We start from the raw sequence: 16001 nt of genomic DNA, 5'->3' as shown, positions 1-16001 counted from the left end.
ATAAATGAACAGAACAACAACTGCAAAGAAGCTACACAGGGTACAGGGGATGGCATCAGTGTCCATGTCCATCTTTTATATGTACTCTGAATGTTAAAAAAATTGCCATCCTTTTTCAAAGTGAGTGCCATCCTTAAATCTTGTTTAAAAAAAGAATAAAGTCAGTTGTAAAAACTCTTTAATTCTCTTCTTGGAAATAATTGGTAACGCATTTTAAAATCAAAACCTTGTCATCACAGAGGAGGACCTTTAAAGAATGAGTTGTGAAACCTTTAGTTTGTTAACCATATCAGGCTAAGTCAGGCCTTTTATGTGCGAGTATTCGAGGGCCTCTATTTTATTAGGTCAATTGTTCTCAGCACGACACTAGCTCACTTTGAAAATGCTTTGTTTTCTGCCTGGCCTGCGTTGTAACATTCAGATTCACCCTGTGCATGTGAATCTGAATGTGTATGTGTGCGTGCATTCCTGGCTTGCCACACACTCTCTCCGAATGTGGCGGGTCCTTGTTCCCTGGCCTGACATGTAGGCACAGTAATAAAGAGAGGCAATTACAAACTGGGCCTCAAAGCCATGGTAATGGAGCTGGTCAGACAGCGATAAGCAGAGTGTGCATGAAAGTGAACAAACTCCCAGTCATGCTTTCCCTATGGAGCGTCAGTGTCCTTTTTAATCAGCACCAAGCAGAGCGCGAAGAGCCACACTGTAATTAAGCCTGCTCCACGGAGGATGAGAGGAGATCATCGGGAGAGAAAAGCCCAAAAGAATACCGGGCACACACAAACACACACGAGCGCACACAAGCACCCTTAGAGAGGACAGATAGAGATACAAGGTGAGCAAGATAGCGCGACACAAGCGGTGTGTGAAACACTAAAATGATAAAGTACTTGGAGTGTAATAAACGTGACTGTGAAGTAAAGACACCAGAATATATGTGGGAATGTGTTACGAGAAAAATCCAATTGTGCCAATCTGCCTCTGTCTAATTAAAATGGATAACTATGAAGTTCATTTTAATTTCTAGTAATAAGAAAACATGATCCACAAATGGGTGAATCTTTCTGGTAGTATACTGACCAAGTTTTTGTAAACCATTCCAGGAATGTAAGTGACACTCAAATTACTTTGCGTAAATGGCTTTCTGAGTTTTCGCTTGACAAAATTAAATTGTGATTTAATCAAATCCCTCAGGCAGAGCTATAATCTGCAAATACTCAAACAAATCTATAGCATACGTTTGTAATGGAATAAAATTCATTTTCAAAGAGCATGGGGATGATGCTATAGACTGTATAAAAAGAATGGATATAGCCACCATGAAGTTGTCGATTGGTTTGTGGACTTGAAGTCCTGATTTGAACATTCAAGCCATCACTGAGGACACTAAACTCCAACAACAGCAAGCAGAGGAGTCCTCCTTACTGCTATTAGAAAAAATACAAGTTTAGGCCACTTGTGCTTTGGCTTGACTTTTGGGACCTGGACACTAACACTTCATATACGCTGGGTTTGGGTCTGTGATGCAAATTTATTCTTCAGCATTTCTTCAAATCACACCAGAAACATTTCAGAAAAAGAGCATTTAGTCTACACAAGGTATTTTATTTTGAAAATATACTGATGTCCTACTCCTTTCCTGTATCTGACTTCTGTTCTATGCAGATTGATTCAGGTTCTGTCAAAGATAGATTTGGAGTGTATTCTGGTAGAATCACAAGCATTGGAATGTGATGGAACAGCCCCAGTGGGAGTCAGTCAAAAGTCCATCTTTTATATACAGTCTATATGAAGTTTTTCAGAGGGGGTCACTGAATCATAAATAAATCAAATGTACTTTTAACAAGCCTTCATAAGCAGTTTGTTCAAAGACTACTTTTAGCAGTTAAAACAGTGAGCAGCTGATACTGTACGCTATGATTTGCTTTTTAAGCAAGGGCTTGGCATCTTATCACATGAATATTAGACTTACATGCTGAAGATGTACACAAAGCGCTACAGGCAAGTCAATAAAACCTCTCCGCCTACTAATTTCAAACGAGCAAAAAGTGAACAGAGGGAACATCAGAGAGAAGAGTGAAAGCTACCTTATATAAGCCATTCACCTCCTCCTCTCATCAGCTCCCTCCGCTTGAATCCCTGAGCTTCCATATATTTCTTCATCATCTGATTCTGAAATGATCTCTGCATCAAGTGGGAACACAAAGCCACTTAACAGGTTAACATATTTATCATTTCTGAATGCAGATGCTGTCAGTCAAGAGAGATTTGGCGGGTGTGTTTATGCTCATGTTTATTTATGCTTACACAGAGACTCAGCAAAAACACTTAGAAGCACATATATTTCCACTTTCCGGGCGTGATTATTTTTAATGCTTGTATCGCATCTAATTGTTGCGCATGAAAAAAAAAAAATGCTAAACTGTTTGTGAGTGTATGTGTGAAGAGGAATAGACGGAATGATACAGCTCATGCAGCGAAGTGCATCTAAGCATGTACCTGACAAGTGTAATAAGTTCTGCGGAGAACTGTGGGGAAGAACATTTAATCACTGACTCTTTCCCCAAGCTCCCTCACATTTCAGAGAGAGCATCAACAAGTCCCTTTAGCCAGGGCTTTTGATGGTAAGGGAAGAGTCATTACTGGTGCACAGACACCAGTAATAGGCATGGAAGAATTGGACAGAAAGTCACAAGCAGAATGCCAGTAGAAGGGCTGGCTCCTCTGATAGACTGGGCAAAGAAGACATGCTCTAATAAAACAAGGGTGAGTCTAAGGCACTATTTCATAATAAGATTACACACAAAAACCAAACTACTGATAAGAGGTTGTTTACAAGGCAACGGCATCTTAGATGTATCAGGACTGTAGCTCCTTGTCCAGTTATAAAGTGAAATGTTTATGAGTTTATTATGTAAGAGGTGCTGTGAGCATCATGATTAATAGAAACTACAACTTTTAAGCTGATGGTTATTTTTGATCAAAAAGTGTTGCAGTTTTAGCTAGAACTATTTTTTTTTTCTCCTGTGGAGATAGCGCAGACCCAACAAAGAGCTAAAAGGAAAATGCAACTAGACTTTACATTCATGCACCAATCCACATCTTATCTTCCACTTGTGCAATTCAGGGTCAAAGTTGGGCTGGAGCTCATCCCAGCTGTCATGGGGTGAGAGCCGGTGTGCAGTCTGGACAGGTTGCCAAGCTGTTGCAGGGCTACAGAAAAATGGGCAATTTAGAATCACTAATTAACCTTACATGCGTATCGGTGGGAGGAAGCTGGAGTACCCAGAGAGCCTGTGAAGACATGCAAACTTCATGAGAAAGCTGGATAGCCAGCTGGCCAGTGGATTCATACCCAGGAATTTGCAGTGCTAACCACTGCACCAATGCGTCACCTAGGTCAAGTCTTCTGCTATTTATTTAGATGATTTGAAGGGGCTCAGCACAGGATGTCTTTCAATTAAAAGCACAGTTTTTTTTTAGAAGACTTGGTGGCAGTTTACAGCTGGCAAAACAAACAGCGATCATTATTTCAGATAATTTCTGACTGCTGTTGTCATTTATTGTGGAGGTAAATTCCATCAAAACTAGAAATGTGAACCTAATCCTCTAGCTCATTGACCAACACACCAGGCCAACAAGACAGAAAGTAGATTGGATATAGATTGTAGATTAAGCAAATACCAGAACAAATAACTAATATAGCAGCTTAGTATGCAGTCCAAGTGATGGGATTATAGTCTACAAAGTACACTGATACAGATACACATTTATCCTTTTATGCTGCTGTTGCCTTATCAGAAGCGCACTCTGTCTGTTTTCCCTGTTACCTAAAGCTCCAGTTGAAATTGGTATCTCTGCCTTTACCCACCACACCATTGCAAACAACACTGATCTGTCCTTTGTCAAATTCAGTTTTCCACCACCACAGAGAACATTACAAGAATACAGACTCCTGCCCAGACTGCCAACATCCATAGTGAGATTCTAGACAAGCACCGTCTGCGCACAGCCTTCATTGCAACCACAGCCCGATACTGCAGGTTAACATTGCACAACATCAATCAAATCAGCCTTTTCCTCTCTAAGGATTCTGGACAGCTCTTTGCTTGTGCTCGAATCATCTTCAATTTGAACTAGTGCAACTTCCCTTCCAGCAAAGTACTGCTTACTCAGAATGTTGCAACCTACTGTAGCGTTTTTCTTTTTTTTTTTTTTTCCAGTTTCTTCAAATCAAACACAACTTCTTTTGTATGTTTTTCAATAGGAGCCAATATACAACTTCACATTGTTACTGGTACTGTAAGAGTGTGATCCCAGTGGAGGCACTACAGGGCCGTTTTGAGCCAAAAGAATGGAGTATGGTCTGTGGAGTATAATGAGAGGACAAAGCAGAGTTCCCCAGCTGCATGTCATTGCAATTTCTATGTGGACCCTTCAATTTCATTAAACGGTTAACTGTTTTCTTTGCTTCACTTTAAACATGCACTGGAAAACAAAGGAAATGAAATCCCTTCTTAGGTTAGAAAAAGGGGTCCGAGGGCTAGCACAAGGGAGGAAGTTAAGCTGGTCTGTTAGTGCTGAGAGGGAGAATAAAAGATAAATACAAAGGGACATAATTGAAGACAAATTACAACAAAACAGTGTGAAGGAAGTGTTGAGTGGGATGAGGATTACTTGGTACAAGATGGCAGGCCAAGTGGGGAAAGTGAATAAAAATAGAGTGAATAACTTAAGCCTAGTATTGAAGAAGTTCATCGTGGAGACCCAGGTTGACAGGCCCAGTGATAACAACACCATGTCTGATTAGAATGCCGTTTCCCTGTCGGGGTTCACTTTTATAGCCTCCAGTCATTCAGACTTTGGAGTTACAGCTTTACTGTGAAGGGCAAGAATGAATCCTGGTATAGCACAGTGGTGTATGAAGACCTGCAGGAAGTCTAATGTTAGATAAAAGATCTGAATAAGGATTTCAGCAAGTAGCAGTGGCACAAGTCTGTGAATATATAGACGAAGGTCATCACCAAATGGGATTGATATTAGAAGAAGGAAGGAAGGATCATGAGAGGTGAGAGGAGGCTATTTTCTTTAGGAATGAACAACGTATACCTGCAGAGCATGCCTTTTTAGTATGCTGGAGAGGCAGACACTACAACCAGAGTCCACAGACAACAGCTCAGGATAGGTTCACACTGTTTCTGTCTGTCTTAATATAAAACTCATATTCCCATAATTTAAAAAATTGATACTTTTACTCCTTATGTCTGCAGTGGCTGTGACGAGGCCACTTCTTAACCCGATTCCAATCTAAGTGATGAAGAATAAACTCTGCAGACATTATCCATCAGCTTCAAAGTGATGCGCTTGATGCACTGGTTGCCTGTGGACATTCCAGGCTCTGACTGCCTAGATAACCCTCTAATGTATTTACTACCAGGTCATATGTCAGTCAACAGTGTCCTACACTCTCACTGGTAGTTGATTGAATCACTTGCCTGGAAACTGAGAAAACGTTATCCTGTCCAGTGGTTATTTCGCCTATAGTCACCTGAATCACCAAATGTCACTGAGTTTCTATGGTCTCTGGTTGCCACACTGTCACTTCCAGTCACTTTTAGTGTGAACACAACTTAATTCTTAAGTTAATGCACATTAAATTAACTTAACAAGTGCATTATTCTACAGAAACTTGACTGCAGATTTCAGTTCAATTTAATTCAATTTTATTAATATAGCACCAAACCCCTACAACACTTGCCTCAAGGTGCTTTATATTGCAAGGTAAAGACCCTACAACAATTTCAGTCAGTATAAACTCACAGTGCAGAGAAATTCCATTATTAAGGGATCTCTTCTCCTCTTCCAGTAGGAACAGGAAGAATTATATAACAGGAGTGTACTTTTTGACATATATAAAGACATTAAATTATTACTTTAAACATTCTGGACTCATAAAGACGAAAGAAAACACCAAAAAGAAAATTTCTCATTATCATGTGGACTTGTTTACACTAACAAAAACAGCTGAGGGTCTTAATGCAGGCAAAGGAAACTGCAGGCTGGCACGAGACAATTCAATCAGAGCTTAGTCTCACTTTCCAAACGGAGATGCTAATCAGCAACACAAATGATTGTAACTGACACACACACACAGAATATTCTAATCTAATAGAGCAAAACCAAGAAAACAAAACAGCAGACTGCTGTAATGTAAACACCATCAGCTCTGTGTGACAGAAACTGCAAAACAGCTTGATTTTGATTGCTGCCATCTTCATCACAACAGCCAACCTGTGATTGCTGCAGCGTTCAAAAGGCTGGTGTTTCCCTCAAATTATAATATAAATTACCTGCTTGCAAGATGGACATATTATAAAGCTTTAATCAATGCATAAAACCGCTCTGTAAGTTTATGTTTATCTGTGTATTTTTTTGCACTTAAATGTGATGTGATTGCTACGAGACATAATGTGCCTCCGCATGTAGTTGTGGGAGGCTACAGTATGAATTATAGAGTAGCTTAGTAAGTGAAACTACTCAAACATTAAAACTGCAGCTGTTAACAGCAAAGGGTTGCAGTGGGTCAGAGAGGCTTTAACTCACACACTCACAGTGTCATAAAAAAATATGGGAAAAGTATTTCATTCAAACCTAACTTTGCCATTAACTTAACTCTTAGGCTGTCCAAACTCTGCACAGTCTGGAGAGCATACAAACTCATACTTTAATTTCCCTTAGTAAACTGTCCAACCATCAAACGTTGATGCTTCCGAATGATGAGAATAGAACTGTGATTTCACACTTTTCTGTATCAACACAGCACATTCTGTGCATGTTATCTATAGTTAAATTTAGCTTCATTTTGAGTTGACATACGATGTATCCACTAGTTTCACCAACAGCTTTAATATTTCTGTTAATCTATGTGACCTATTATCATTATTTTTCTTATTTTCTGTTACTTATGTTGCCACAGTAGTGGTTGCTCATATTAAACATGGACAAGGTTTCATAATGAGGTCTGCATATGTGCAAGAGCCAAAAACTTAGGCGTATCACTGCTGTTAATGCTCGATTTCTCACTCTCTCTCTCTTTCTTTGGTCTGTTTCATGTCAAATGGAGAGGAATGGATTTTCTTGCGTGGTAAACATAGGCACAGAAAGAGCTTTGGGTCTGAGAACAGTCTAACTTGGAAATGTTTTCCACCACGGTGCTCTGTAGTACACTGTAGTGAAATTTGTTTGACTTTTTCAAAGAAAATACTACAGAAATGACCAACAACAGCCAAAAGCCAACATGTTTGTTCACGGCGCATCACAGAGGACTCTTTCATCAACAGAGACCCGTATGAAGCTGTAGTTTTAGCTAGGCTCATGCTAAAAGACAAGTTTGTTCCATCTATAAAGGGAAATATTGAAGTCAGAACTGCAGGCGGCAAGTAAGATTTCACTGAAATGTTTGTCTTTTATCGGACCAAATGCCTTGTGACTATAGTTTCAGTGAAGACAGTTGTTGTACTCTACTCTTTATAATTAGTCTTTATAATTCTCTTAACTATTTATATATATATATATATATATATATATATATATATATATATATATATAAAAGGTCTATTTTATATGTTTAAAAATAATTACTGGAGCCCCCTCACATTCAGAGATAGGGTGAAGGGCTTGGCCATTTGGGAGGGACTCATAGTCGAGCCACTACTCCTCTACATCAAAGCCAGTTTAGGTGCTTGGGCATCTGACTAGGATGCTTCCTGGATCACGTGCGCTACCAGGAGCAGGCCATCTCTTGCTGACTCGGAAACACTTTGGCATTCTCCCAGAAGAGCTGTAGGAGGTGGCTGGGAGAAAGAGATCCAGTTGTCTCTGCTTAGACTACTGCCCCTAAACACAGTGCTGGATAAGCAGCTGATGGATGGATGGATAAAACTGACTAATGGAAACAAGTGGTTAATGAGGTAACATTTATTTCACTGATGAAGGTTTTGCACTTTGTAAATCAAAGTATGAAGCTTTTTCAGAATGAGAAATCTTATTTTTTTTGTAGGAGATTAAATGGCTTGTTTCAGACAGTGCAGTCTAGTCTACATTACTGTATCCTAGTGGAGTCCCAGGATAAATGTATATAGCTGGAACTAAGTACAAGAGGCCCCTTTTTAAAAAGACAAAAGACAGTACAGTACAAATGTGTGACTGGAGAAGGCTATGATGCAAAACTAGCATGAAATGTCACTTCTAAACTGAAAACAAAAACTTTAAACCACAAGATGGTCCTTCACTTCAGTTCATCAGATTTCTTTTTACTGTTATAAGGCACTGAGGCAGATTCAGTATCACATAATAAAATAAAACCACCTGTGGATCATGACTTTACATCTTGTGAAACTCTGTATGTTTTTTTCTGTTCTCGTATGAGCTTTGAGGGCTCAAAATGGAGTAGAAAAGCACTATATAAGACCCAGTCCATATACCATCTTATATCATCACTTGTTCATACCCAAATACTCTGTAAATGGTACTTGAACTGCATCTTTCTATTCAATTCGAGCACTCACAGCTTTCTACGACAAGTCTCATTCATCCAATTCCACACATTCATACAGTGCTTTTATCTAACATTCACACACAACTCGGGGATCAGTATCTTACCCAAGGATACTTTGACACATGGACTGGATGAGCTGGGGATCAATCCATTGATTTTCTGATTGGTAGATGACCCCACTCCACCACCTGAGCCAGACCTTGTGTATTTAAGTTTGCTTTAGGTTTTAATCTCTGATATTTATATTTTTATATACTATTACAGGCATTCTTCTTTTCCTTTGCTCCTTCAACAGACCAGTTTTCTTCATGGCAATCAATAATGTTTTTCATCCACTAGCTGTCTGTGGAAGTCTGTATCTAATTTCAAGCCCTGGTGTTGGCATGTACAGCTGCAAAGGGACCACTGCCTGCACACTCTACCTCCAGGCTATAGACACACCCTACACTCCATCCAGTGCTCTGCAAGCTGTCGCTATAATCCACTTAGCTCTCCTTTCCATGCTACGACCTGGTCATCCTTCCAGCCCGACACCCCTTCTCTGCCTCCTTGAGCTTAATAGTGGAGTGACCTCCTCACTTTGGTCAGAACATCAGACTTTTACAAGTTTCTTCTGTTAAAGAAATACCTCATATGCCCCCTCTTTCCACTCAATAAATTCTCAAGGCTTTTCTATTTTTGTGGACTAACATTGCCTTTTCCATGAGAATCTCTCACCTCATATTTTTTAACAGTTTTTTCTTATTTATTTTTCTTGTTTAACTCTTTGATTTCCTTCTTATAATTTTACAACGAAGTAATACTTTTGACCCTAATAGCGTCCATATCAGTCTTGCAAAGTGTTAATGCATTTTCACTGCTGCACATTATGCATGTCACTGCAGGTAAGACCATCTGCTATATGTATAAAATGTAAAAATGGAAATGTAATGTGTGCCAGATCAACATGACAGCCAGCGCATGAGGGAGCTGGCTCATCACCATGTTCATATCCTGACACTCTGCTGGGACCATGACAGCAAAGTCAACGTGGGTGAGCTGTAATCAGTCCTGAATAGTGTGTACTCTGGTGACTCAGGCAAAAGAGAGATTCAAAGGAAAACAAACATATTGACATACCAGCTAAGACTTTGATATTTTCTAGAGAGACTCAATAGTAATCATGCATACGCTCAAACACTGCCAACCCCATCACTGCAGTCTTGTACCTGACAATGAAAGAGTGCTGTGGTGTGAGGCTGGGGTCATAGCCAAGCACTGGTTGGGATGAAAGGTCAGCAGAAAGAGTGATTCCAGAGCCCTCGAGGAGCAGGGTGATGTGGTCGGGCAGAAGTTCGGGGGTCTCAGAAGTGAAGGTGATGAAGAGAAGCTGGCCGTAGCTGTAGACTTGGTGACCCAGGAATTTCACTAGAGTAGTGGGAGAAGAGTTTGGATGTTAAAAAGATGAGTAGAATAGAGGTTTATTACTGAACTCTGAGGCAGCTCTGTATCATCAGTGTAGTAAACACAGAGATAAACTTGTATGTTCGAGTGTGGTGTTTTTGGAAGTTTAATTTTTTTTTTTTGTGCATTTTCAAAGAATCTGCCAGTTCCTTTCACTTTGAGTTGATGTGTGTATGCATGAGGGCAGTGGAGTACAAGCTGTTTGAGCTCACGTGCAGCACCGCAGGAGTCTGTGTGTAATTACCCACCCTCTAGGCTTTGGCTCCTCATATAACCGGACTTCAAAGATTTTAGCTACCACAAGATACCCCCCACTCCGCTACCACCCAAAACTGGCTAAAGGAACATCATACAAGAATTATATGCTTCTGAAGTATAAAAATAGGCAAAAATCTTCAATCCCTCATTATGCAGATGTTAAAAATGTAAACAGCCCAAGCCATTGTATAAAATCCTGTGTCAGCTGTGCTCTAAAAATGTAGAAAATCAGAACAATTTCTATTTAAGGAAAAAAAAACATGCTGCCATTCTCTACAATACCTGGATGAGTGAGTGGGCAAAACTGACAGGTTGCACGCTTGGTTGCCATCTTGTTTTTGAGCGTAATGGTGTGTGAAGTACATCCTGAACTCTTTTGGGGTTTGAGAGGGCTGTGGACTTGAAAGACTGATTTTGTTTGTGAGGGCCTCTGGCGTCACTCAGAACAATTCAGCTGTCTTATCATCTAATATCTGCTCAACCAGGAGTCGGCTTTTATTATCTGGGCTGTGCCCTTACATCTTCAGCTTGCCCTCGCTGTGACGTCCACGGCCGTATTAATCGATGTTTTTACTTGACCTCTTGTTCACCTGCCTTTTTACACTGTGACCTGAAGTGTTTGGCTGCTGCTGGTAATTACCTGATGATGTGTTAAAGTGTCTAGTTAAAGTAGGCTAATGCACTATTGCTTTAATGAAATGTGGCTTAACTACTATTTCACTTTGGTCTGAACCATGCTTCTTCTTTCATCATGTTATGCATTTCATGATCAAATAATTTTTTTTTTTTTTTTTTTTTTTTACAAATCCTTTTTTATTTGATGTATTATACAATGCATTGTTAACTTAGTAGTCATGCTGTAGCTTCAGCAACTTTTCCACTTGCAGTGACACTCTGTAAATCTAATGTAAGGAGGGTTTTTGTTTTTTTTCCAGCGAGAAGTGACAGACTCTTTTATGTCTAATGAGTTGCAAGCTTTCACACATAAGAAACCAAGCTCAAAAACCAAATTGTTGAAGCTATTTTTAGGTTTAATATGCAAAATGACAAATCACACTTCCATCACTCTTGCTAAGTTTACATGATCGAGGTGATGGGCACTGAGTTATTGATATGTATCATTCACTATCAGTAGTAGCATTTGTGGGAAATGAAAAACGGGCAGTAATGAAAGGGAGAAGGCTTCAATTACAAGACCAATCAATAGCACCGGTCTAAGTCTAATAAGGCATCACTGATGTAAATGCAAGTTAAGAATCAATTGTAATAGACACAGCAAATCAGAATAAGAGGACAAAGCATTTACTCATTTTGAAATGAGCTGTCACAGGTCTTAGTGGCTTAACTAAATCCATCACCAGTTAGACAGGAATTCCTTCATAGTGCACCTTCTACTAACCCAGTGGAAAAAAAGGCCGATATTGAAAGGGCAAGATGTTTAAATAAAATAACCCGTCAATACACATATGAGCCTGACGTTCCAATTTACATGGAAATGCCTCCACATGATGTGGTGATATTAATAATAATGTCTTCATTGCACAGAAGTCAGTTTTTGTAAACACATTTATATTTAAAGATTTAACACTGATTGATGGATTATTCATCGCAACAGCTAGTTATATTAGCACTGGGTTGCTACTGGCTAAAATGCCCTAGCTTTCATTAAGCAGATTAAAAAAGGAAAAAAAAGAAAAAGAAAAAATATAAAATTTTTTAATGAAAAAGCTAGTGACTAGTTGTTCAGTGCAGCGATATGTAAACGTGGCTGCCAAATTGCTATGATGAAGGTATAAAATTCAGGATTGTCCATGTGGACAGATTGGCAACAATAAGAATAAACACACTGTAATAGCTAAATATTTAAGCAAAATTTGCAGCTTGGTTTGTTACAAATGTCCTATATATAACTGAAAAAAATTTTAAAAATCTTTTGTGTGTTCTTTTGTATATATAATAATATGTACAGTAGTTACAAATGTCTTATCTTTTTAAAGGCTTTGGGGTTTTAGTTGCATTTCTAGTAAAAGCTTTGGCTCATCTACATTTTTAATAAAAGAAATTTAAAAAAGATATTGAAATGGGTAGTTATTGTATATTTTTTGAGAAGACTAGTGTATTTTGTTAATAGAAGGATTTGGTTTATGCATTTTGTGGTATCATGTTATGCAGGCACCACCATTCAAAGTTACAACTTTTTTATAGCTTTTACTTTTTCGCAAAAAGAGTGACATTTGCTTCATTTTCCCAGTGAAGCATGACGGCATTTAGTAAAACTAAACAGAAAAATAAAGATGATCCCTTAAAGATTACCTAGAAGCATAAACTAAATTTACATAAAAGTGCTTTACTGTTTTAACAACTGCTTTGGCACATTTTTAAGAACAATTTGAAGATATCAATAATAAAGCTGCATTTCAAAAAACTGAAAAGGCATGCAACAAAAGACTATTGTTAACCTGTGAAGGGGTGTATCTCACCAAAAGTTGTGTAAACCAGGGTGGCAGAAATTTTAATATTTTGGCTAAATGAGAGCGGACTCATCCCTGCCTCTAACACTGTACTCCTAATAGTTTTCTGACAAAAAAAAACATCTGCTATTGAACATCTGAATAAATACTCTTCAGATGCTGATTTAATGAGCGCAAGTTTTTGCTTTGTACATTGTACTACAAAACTTGCATTATAAGTGAATCTGTGTGTGTGTGTGTGTGTGTGTGTGTGTGTGTGTGTGTGTGTGTGTGTGTGTGTGTGTGTGTGCGTGTGTGTGAGTGTGTGTGGGGAGGTCACACAATATAGTAAACTAAAAGAAAAAGGTGTAAATTTACACAGCACTGCAGACAAGGGGAAAAAGTGCATTCAAAGCAACACATAGACCTACTATACAACAGTACTCAGTAATGCAGGAAATTACTGGAGATTTTGCCACAGATTTTTATTGACCTGACACCTAATGCTCTCACTTACATTGTAATAGGGGAATCTCCCTGCTTTTCTCAGGCTTTTCTCAGGTTAAATTTATTAAACAATATTTCAAATCCTGCAAAGCAGTTTGTCACTTGTGCACATCAGGAAGAGCATCGCTCATTCTCTGTTAGCATTGGCAAGTCTGTTAGGACAATTGAACAAATGACATTGTTATATCAGTGGTACACAGTTTGAACGTTTTTGGTTGCATATGTCTTCTTTGTCAAAATAGATTGCATTTCTGGGCACCCGGGTGGCTTAGTGGTTAAAGCTGGCAACGACACACATATGCTGCGTTATGGCGCGGGTTCGAGTTCCGGCCTGTCGCCAATGTGCCCACGTGTTTTTCCCTAATTTCCCAGCTCTCCTTTACTGCAAATAAAGTTGCTGTGGCCCCCCCCAAAAAATTTGTTTCTACCAATTAAGCAAAACATTTTAGCACTATTTCAATGTGTAAGTTATCATATGTCTAATAGTGCATCTAACTGTCAAATTAATCTCATTCATGCCTGATTTATTATATATTTTTTGACTTAGCTTCATATGTTTGTGAACATTACCCATAGACAAATTTCAATAACACTGAACTTTGTAGATTATCTCTGCAACCTCGACTATATGATACTATATTAGCCCTTTTATAAGGTTTTGCCTCTCCTGTCAATCACTCAAACACTACCCAAGAAAGACTCAAAAAAGTAGCCCCCACCAGCGACCAGATCACTGTTGTACTATAAAAACAGTCCAGGTAGAGCTAATGTGTTTTGGAAACAGACAAGTGGTTATTACCAACATTTGGGTAATGATGCACTTTAATGAGTAATGTAAGAAACTTATGTTCACTGAAATATTACTTTTGAAATGATTAATAGGAAATACATACTGAACATCCCTTGCATAACTGTGGTTAATGAACCCAGCAATACTATTGTGTGACTAAGCTAATATTCTCTCCTAAAGTGTTCCCTTATGGTGGTGAGTGCTTATGTTTCAGATGTAGCTTGTTGGCTATTATTCTGCTGGGGGTTGATTTACATCATGTGGTTCCAGGGAGTTCTTTCTCTGTCTGTAAGGAACTGAGGAACCAAAGCATAATTATTCACAATCCTAATAGACCATCGAAGAATAGCCCCACTTGCAGGCCAATCTCCAAAGTAATGAATCACTATAGAAAAAACAATGAAAGGATTATTCATGTGTAAGTGTGATTTGCAGTCTGTGTATTTCCAAGGATTCATATTCATTCATCATCTCATATGAGAAATTGAAGCAGATTTATAACAAATAACTAAATAACTCAGTGTGTTGCATATGTATGCAACTAGCTTCTCTTTGCATTTTATTACTTAAACCACTACACGATAAATTGATTGCACATCAAGTTACCACTCACAAATATGTAACTCAACAAGTTACATAAAAATACCACTTAGCATAAATCGCCATGAATCAACTTAATAAAAAAATGGATGTAGATTTTAAAGAGTGAAGCCAGCGTGGTATTGCCACATCATTCCTTCTATTGGACAGCAATGAGACAATCCTGCAGTTCAAAGAAAGGCTTTCAGTTGTATAGATGTCTGCGGGAACACTGCCTTCAGCTCCTTTGATCTGTGAACTCAGTAAAGACTTCCCTGATAGGGACTTAGTCCCTAATTTCCCTTCACACAGAGTACAACATGATGTTAATTTTGTAAATTATGGTCCGTATTAGAGTCAGAAAGGAGGACAAACCAGTGTATCCTTATTGGCTAAGGACTTATGTTTGATGCATGTGGCATCTAATTTCAAAAAGCTAAGAAGGCGACATTTAAAACATTCACAACATTGAGGGTTCACAACTGGACTTCAAAAATCACTGGGTTATGGCTGTAGCCATCCTTTAGGTATAGTTCATGACAAGAACAGACTACAAAAATAGATTCCTCAGTGTTGTTCAGTGTGGTGAACACCAACTACTTAAGCTGCTAGTGAGGTGAGGGGCTGTGTGCTTGCTAGTTTGCTGTTGTGTGAAGTTGTGTGTCAGCTGGAGGAGGCAAAGACAGCTCTGCTGTATTGACTCTGTTGCAAATGAGTCTCTGAACTGATAGTAATTTTTGTATTGATTAGTAAATGAGAGTCTATTTTTTGACAACTCAATAATCTGTCTTTTTTTTTTGTTTCTTTTTTTTAAAAACTGCCATCCAACACTTGTAACTTAAAATAACAAATTATATTTACCAGCTGATATGAAAACTAGGTGAATTCAGGAAGTCACTGCCTCTGGCCAAAAAACAGTTTCAGGGCATAGGCCCTGTTTTTGCACTTTAAACAAACAAAATATGGCATGTTAACTCATTGGCTGTCGAGATGCAATTTTCATAACCTCTGAATAGAGTCGGGCTCCCAGTACTCCTGCTGCCAAGCTAAACCATTGACTGTGAGATAAACTAAGGAACTGCGGTTGGTGGCTTTTTCGAGACATAACAATAATGTATCTAATTTCTCATCTAAATCTTTGCAAGAAAATGATTAAGTGCATATCCTAAAATGTCAGAAATATATGTCAGAAATGTCAGAAATATTGCTTTAGGCAAAAATACCAAGCATTCACTGGTCTGAGAATCTCTATAACAATTGGTTGTTCTTTTCTGTTTATCATTGTGCAGCGAATAGCACTATGTTTTGGACTGTTAGTCAGCCAAAACAAAATGTTTTAAGATGTCATCTTGGACCCTGGAAACTGAAGGACAAAGCTATCAACAGAGAAATATATCAACAGAGAAATTGCTAATAA

The 16001-nt window shown here is 38.6% G+C and overlaps 1 protein-coding gene across 1 annotated transcript in view; it reads right to left on the bottom strand.

Annotated features, from left to right (window-relative positions):
* Positions 1–16001, bottom strand: part of lamc3 (laminin, gamma 3) — a 118577-nt gene that overhangs the window by 43421 nt on the left and 59155 nt on the right. The window contains exon 10 of the mRNA XM_030743155.1: positions 9766–9964. Within this exon, the coding sequence (XP_030599015.1) occupies positions 9766–9964 (199 nt within the window). The remainder of the gene's footprint in view (positions 1–9765; positions 9965–16001) is intronic.

The sequence above is a fragment of the Archocentrus centrarchus genome, chromosome 12, assembly GCF_007364275.1.
Source record: "Archocentrus centrarchus isolate MPI-CPG fArcCen1 chromosome 12, fArcCen1, whole genome shotgun sequence".
Taxonomy (NCBI): Eukaryota; Metazoa; Chordata; class Actinopteri; order Cichliformes; family Cichlidae; genus Archocentrus; species Archocentrus centrarchus.
Note: the sequence above shows the minus strand (reverse complement) of the source record. Positions and strands in the feature narration are given on the sequence as shown.